Consider the following 7,314-nt stretch of genomic DNA (forward strand, 5'->3'; position numbering starts at 1 on the left):
AATAACCGGCCAATCAGCGGCGAGACACTGGGAGTTAAACGCGCCAATTAAAATGGAGAAGGAACCAAATGAAGTCAGAGTCCGGCCGCGATTGGCCGACTGTGATATCATTTGCAAGCCCTTACGCTGCTCGCCGCTGATTGGCTGAAACCCTGCAGGCGTAATCCTGCCGTGAGGAAAAGTGTGGGGGGGGGGAGCGGGCTTCGAGGTTTGAATAGGGAAGTTTGCAGAGCGCAGTTGTTCACCATCCAGTCCGGTGCAGTGTTTGCAAACACCTTGAACGCAAGCGAGTGAGAGAGAGAGAGAGAGAGAGAGAGAGAGAAGAAGAAGAAGAAGAAGAAGAAGGGGGGGACTGACAGACGGACGTTCGGCTGCTACTGCTGCTGAAAACAAGCGCTTCTACTCCGCTTGCATCGCAGGGGACTCCGCTCTTATTCCTTCCGCTGGGTGTATTATTATTATTTTTTTTTTTTTTTACTTGACAAACAGATTTAACTTGCAGCTAAATAGGCTTTTTATTTTTTTGAAACAAGCTCTGGAAAACAAAAATGGATGTTCTACCCATGTGCAGCATCTTTCAAGAACTTCAAATAGTTCACGACACGGGCTATTTCTCAGCCTTACCGTCACTGGAGGAGTACTGGCAGCAGGTGAATGAATCTATCAACTGTTTGGGTGAAGTCACTGTTTTTGCGCTTGTGTGGCAAAGCGGAACTGATACGCTTCGTTAGCTTTGATAGATTACACCGCGGTGTTCTTGAATGCGCCAGAAGTTCGAAATGGCATCGTAACGGTTGTAAACACAGGTGCCCCGGTGCTTAGACGGCGCCCGTCTTTTCACCTGGCGTGCTATTTTTTTTTATGTTGACTTTCTTTATGGGGTTAGATGAATGGGGACAGAGTAACTCAGGCAGCAGTAGCAGCGTGCTGCTGGCGCTTTTTTACTGCTCTGCTATATTTTTGAGCATGACTTGTTTGGGCACACGAGAGCAAACACTAGCCGGTGTAGGAGGAAGTAGAATTTCAAATCAATCAGTCTGTCAGTTATTTCAAAATCAGATGTAGCGCGTTGGCTCAGGATCAGCTCTGTATTTAGTGACATGATTCCGTTTGTTTTGACATTGTTTCAGAACCTACATTTTTAAATGTGACACAGTGTTTTAACTCCATGATGAAGAATGTAACCATATCCTCCTCGTCCTTTTCTCAACATTTATTGTCCTTTTTCAAAAAAAAACCCAAAAAAAACATCCATTTGCATCATGCTTGGATTTGAATGGCCTCCACAACATGACACTATCAAATGTCAGCCATGGCTCAATCGCTGCTCGCATGAGTAGGCACTAGCACAGCTGGAAAATATTGTGCAAGGCTGCAGAGGCATGGAGGAAATATTTATTCTAGCTACATCTGCCTTGTCAGCCCCTACTGCCTCTGAGCACCTTCTAATGCATGGCCCCTCGCTTTTTTTCAACTTAAATGGCCTCTGAAGGCGACTGGAAGCGGGACTCAAAGGGGCTGACACTGAGGAAGGATGTGATTGCATGTCAGAGGTTTGCATGAGGAAAAGCATCTGAATGGCTCATGTTGGAAGTGGAGGAAGTGAGGGGGGGGGGGGGGTTGAGCGGTTGAGCAGCTTCCTTAAAAGCACTCTAGATTTGATCAGTGAGTCATTTGCTGAAATGACAGTGCAGGTTTAGTGTTGTTGGCTGCGATCAGGTGAGGAGAGTTGGGAGTTCAGGGGGGTGACAGCTCCAGTGAGTCACGTGAAGCTGATGTGGCTGGTGCATGCTGGGATGTTTGGGATGAGGCTGGCTTAGGTGAGGGAGTTTGAGTTCAGCCAAGTCAATCAGTCAATTTAGAATCATGGTATTGCAAATGCAGATGTTTACTTTCATTATCAAATAATTATGCTGATTATTGTCTCCGTGAATCATTCAAGCCAAAGATGATGCACTGAATTTGATTGTTTTATCCAGCCAACAGTCCCAAACCCCAAAACATTCCATGTACATCAAATATAATACAAACAAGCAGCAGATCCTTGTATTTGAGAAGCTGGAACCTGTAAATAATTGGCATTTTTGCTTGAAAAATGATTTGAAATTATTCATTTTCTTTCAATTGATTTAATCTGTACAGCTGTAATGTCTAAATGTGATAGTTACAACTATGAGCCTGATATGTACAATAAAGATAAGTGGAGTAATACCTCCAATTTCCTGGTTAATGCTAACTGCTGTAAGCACTTAACAAATAATCCGCCACACGAGGCATTTTTGGGGTATGTGCCCATGCATCTTTAAAAAGGATTTCCCACACAGCAGCATTTTGCTGGCGTGTGAATGAATGAAGCTCCTCTCTTTAGGGCTGCTGTTGTAATTCATTCATTCTTACTGTATCTTCTCACCCGACCAGACATGCTTGGAGTTGGAGCGCTACCTCCAGAGCGAGCCTTACGTCTCCACAGCCGACCTCAAGTTCGACAGCCAGGAGGACCTCTGGAGTAAGTTGATCTTGGCCTGCGGGGACAAGGCCAAGGCCGAGTCCGACCCCAAGCTGCCCACGGCCCACGAGGAGGACAATCAGGACAGCCAAATCTTGGACACCAACAGTGTGAATTCTGACGCCAGCAGCGAAGCTTCAGACAGTTCTGAGGAGCTCTCGCCCATACACAGCTTTACCTCCAACCCTCTGGGCTCCGTCTTGGTTGGCTCTGGACCTTTTAGCCCCTCCATCATAAGCACTCCCCCGTCCTCTCCGGAGGCCAATTTGGAGGCCGGCGGCGTGACTAACGGCTGGGTCGCCACACACGCCGAGTTGCACTTGCCAGTCAAAATCAGGAGCGCCGGGGTGGCAAAGAGCACGGAAAAGACGGGACTCATCTGCGGGGACGCGTCTCCGGACGGCAGGAGGCGAGTACACAGGTGTAACTTCAACGGGTGTCGCAAGGTTTACACGAAGAGCTCCCACCTAAAAGCACACCAGCGCACTCATACAGGTGAGTCTCAAGCACCTATCAGAGCCAAGCTGGCCTATATCATGACCACGTGTGATTGTATCTGTGATGTAACCGAAAACTACAGAGAACCGACATGAGGGTCTTCTCTGCTGCAAAATCGGAAAAAAAGCCCAATTTTTATTGAGTGAATGGCGGAAGTGCTTTCAATTCAGTCTTTCACCTTAATGGCATTGTCCATCCATTGTGTAATGTAATTAAAGGTCCACATTGCATGATGCCCTCAGCTGGAGCGCTGTGAGTATTAGCTCTGCATGGCTGGATACCTAAACTGTGACCTAATCTATCTGGAATGTGACTGACTGAGCCAGCGAGTGGGCGGGCGAGAGAGAGAGAGAGAGAGAGGGAGGGAGCAGGGGGGAGGGGTTGCACATGGGAGATAAAAGGACTTGAAAACAGATTGAGTTTCACCATGGGAAAGGGGTGAATGGGCGGGGAGCCTGGGGGCACAGAGCTGGAAGGGCTTTGAATGGTCATTTGAGCGGTTTTTTTCTTATTTTTGATTAGCAGCGTGAAATTGCACGTGTGGCTTTTTTTTTTTTTTCCACATTTACTTCACACATTCAGCTGCACAGTATCGCTCTTAGCATTCTTAGCAAGTTTCAGGTTGTAAAAACGCAGCTAGTGATCCAACAGGTCCAGCGGAATTTGGGTCTCGGGTGGCTTGTCAGTGCTTATGTCATCTGGCTTGGCCCTGGGATGATTGATCTGGACGCAATTTGAATAACAACAGATCAAAGCCCACCAATCACAGCCTGAGCAGGAAGACATTCCTATTAGTGCTTTGAGCTCAATTAATCCCCTCCTTGCCTTGTTTGTTCTGCAGGTGAAAAGCCTTACAGGTGTTCATGGGAGGGCTGCGAGTGGCGTTTTGCACGAAGCGACGAGTTGACCAGGCACTTCAGGAAGCACACTGGGGCAAAGCCATTTAAATGCAGTCACTGTGACAGGTAAGACACACACCATTCATCTGCAAGTAACGTCACCGGACTCGCCATTCCCCCCCCCCTTTCACACAGATCCGAGGCATGCACTCGTCACATCGTCACATGATCTATTTGCCTTGTCATCCAGATAAGGATGCATGTCTTTAAAGATGGAAAACACTGATAGCTAAAAAAAAAAAAAAAATGAAGCTAGATATCAGTATCAGCCTCGAAAATCCAGTATCAGTCAGTTCTACCAAAGATGAATCAGGACTAGGGCTGCAATTAATGATTATTTTCATTGTTGAATAATCTTGTTGATTTTTTTTTTTTCTTGTTTAATCGATTAGATGTTAGGTCTATAAAATGGTGAAAAATGCCGCTCAGTGTTTCCTAACGCCCAAGATGACACAACTCAAAGATATTCGGTTTACTGTCCCAGAGGAGTGAAGGAACTATAGAATATTCACATTCAAGAATGCTGGAATCAAAGAATTTTCCATTTTCTTTCATAAAAAATGACTCAAACGGATTAATCGATTATGAAAATACTTGGTCGATGAATTTAATAGTTGACAACTTTGATTCATTCAGTCGATGAATCTTTGCAGCTCTAATCAATAGGTCATTGACCAGCGGTCCATCTTTGCATTGTGAGTGACTTCCTTCTCTCTCTCCCCCCCCCCACCCCCCTCTGTCCCAGATGTTTCTCCAGGTCTGACCATCTGGCTCTTCACATGAAGAGGCACGTCTAGGGCAGGGCAAGCTTCAACCAAGCAACGCAGAGAAGAGGAAAATTTGAAAGGCGAAATTTCAAAAGCAAATGCCGTCTCCCGACCAGTCTCTTGGTTGAACTGTCCCAGAGCAGAGTGGCGGGAGTGTGTTCCAGCCAAAGCATGCCGTTTTGCACCATACTGAAACCCAGTGCCTCCGGGACCTCTCTTTGGAGAAAGGCGCTCTGAAGGTTGTCTGTTGCAACGAAAAGGAAAATGGATGGGGAAGACTTTTTTTGGTTTTTCTGATTGAGATGGACTTACAACACACACACACACACACACACACACACACACAAAAAAAACAATAAAAAAATAGATAAAGGACACACAAACAAAAAGGCTGAATGATTTGTATGTATGGTGCATGATGTTTTGGAGAGGGGGGGGGGACATCTCCCGGACAGCAGATACACTGGTACTTTACAAAAACTGTCTGAGGTAAGCATGTGTGCACTGTGAATGTCTGAGATTGGCTGACCGGCCCCCTGGGAAGAGAGAAGAAGAGATCTCCTTTTTTTTTTTTTCTTGGGAGAAGAGATGGATTGATGGATGGTTCGGGGCTGGTACCAATGTTGCTGTGGACTGAATGGGTTTCTGGTGGGGGGGAAACATTCCGTTTGTGTTTCCCCGGTGGCAGTATGAGGATGGGGCAGGATGGAAGTTCCTGCCTGTCTGTCTGGCACCCAGACTGTGGGAGCGGTTGGGGGGGGGGGGCTTCTCCGCAAGCTTTTGAGGCCTTGGGTTTGACTTAAGGTGGACGTTCCCCCATTCTGGTCAGTGTCCCATGGACCAAGACCCCCCCCTGCCCTCCTGGTCACTGTATGACAGGAGCTTTTTTTGGTGTTTTTGGTGCAGCTACTAAATGTGCAATGTGTTATGTAGCCTGGTTTATTATTTTTTTACAAGCTACAAAGTTGATTTGTAGTCCAATTGTATAAGCTGTGTGCTTAGAGGTATAACACAACTATACTATAACTTCAGTATCATAGACAGGTGTTGCATGGTTCTAGGGTTTGTTCATTTCATGTTTCAACTGTAATCAGGACTGCAAATAGTTTCAATAAAAGTGCAGCTAAAGTGCGGACGGTTAAATGTTACGATATTGTACATAAAGCCTTGATGATTTCCTCTTTTTTTATTTTTTACTACTTCATCCGTTTCATTCCGGCTGGAGATTTCACCACTGCTTACTCATTTTCTCATTCATCCTATGCCTTGAGGAGTAATTTTGATTTTTGTACTTTCTTTTCTATCTAATAATGCACTGTTGACCTTAATGGTGCCTTATGCAAGTGACTCAGCCCGGTGGTAGCCGTGGTTTTCGCTCCCTGGGGGAAGTCACATTTGTTTGTATGGGTGATTTTTGACAAGCTTGATCAAGGCTCGATTACACATCAACTCGCACACCTTTTGTGTTCAATGACTGTTGTCCGCGTCTATTCCGACGTTTAATTGTGTCGTTGAAATGTGAACGTTCAGAAAAGCACCTTCTCTCAGTCGTCTTTGAGTCAGAGCACCAGATTAGTTGATAGTCTATCCCGTTTAATTAAATCCGAACATGTAAATAAGACAAATGCTGTATGTCTTGAGCACTTAAAATTCATTTATTAAAGACGTTAACTACTGTGTAGTATGTACTCGAGTCCATCACACACACAGCTCTAAAGGTACCAAACAAGCGGACTAGGTGAATACAAATGGGGTTTTTTATGTGCAGTTCATTCAGTGCTGCTCCTTTCTCGCCGTATCCCTCCCCACCATCACCAACACCATCGCCTCCTCCATGTCGTCTTCCCCCCCCCCCCCGTCACTTTCTGTCCCTCCATCCCTGCAAGTGGGACTGAAGAAAAAGCTAAAGATTTATTGTAATTAACAGGCTGCAGTCGGACAGGCCTCGCCTTGTACTGCCTCTCAGTAATGAATTGCTAAAGGCTTTGTTGGCATGGAATCTGTCACAGACTGCTGACTGTGTAGGTTGGTTATTGACCTGTCTGGGGAGCGTTGTTTTAGCCAAGCTGCAACAGTATTATGAAAACCACAGGAGTGAGCGAGGGGGTGGGGCGGGGGTTTCTCGGGAAGGGGATAAAGATCAAGTGTTAATGGTGCTTATGGAAGTTTGACAACAAAAAAAAAGGCCCATGATAGATTCTCCTTTTTTAAATGTGGATCTGTGTTTGATTTTTATTGGAGGTGGAAGGGGGACTGAACAAAAGGTGGAGACCATGGTAATGATAGGGATCAGAGTTCTTACTGTTTCAGGATAGAAGTGATCTATGCCACCCACTCCAGATCAGCGACCTCGCTGTAGGAATTCAATGTTGCAGAAAGTTGCATGCTACGACTTATGGATTTCAGATCAGCGGGTGAAAGAGACAGGATGAGTACAAACTTGAAACTGCTTGCTGCGATAGATCTGGGAGTGCTGGCAGTGCCTTTTGTGGGCAAAGGAGAGGAACATCTATTCTGTGGAGAGAGAGAGAAAAAAAAAAAAAAGGCAGCCAATACTGTTCAAGTGGTAATTGAGCCTTGATTAAGCCCCATGTTTGCTCGCATCTTTTACGCTTCTCATCATCGCCTTTATCCCACTACCCCA

The 7,314-nt window shown here is 45.8% G+C and overlaps 1 protein-coding gene across 1 annotated transcript; it reads left to right on the forward strand.

Annotated features, from left to right (window-relative positions):
• Positions 1 to 214: 214 nt before the first annotated feature.
• Positions 215 to 6,847, forward strand: klf6a (Kruppel-like factor 6a). Its single transcript, XM_031304738.2, has 4 exons — positions 215 to 650; positions 2,419 to 3,001; positions 3,846 to 3,969; positions 4,649 to 6,847. Exons 1-4 carry the CDS (start codon positions 549 to 551, stop codon positions 4,698 to 4,700), a joined length of 861 nt encoding a protein of 286 aa, XP_031160598.1. The 5' UTR covers positions 215 to 548; the 3' UTR covers positions 4,701 to 6,847.
• Positions 6,848 to 7,314: the final 467 nt, after the last annotated feature.

Source organism: Sander lucioperca, chromosome 1 (assembly GCF_008315115.2).
Source record: "Sander lucioperca isolate FBNREF2018 chromosome 1, SLUC_FBN_1.2, whole genome shotgun sequence".
Lineage (NCBI taxonomy): Eukaryota > Metazoa > Chordata > Actinopteri > Perciformes > Percidae > Sander > Sander lucioperca.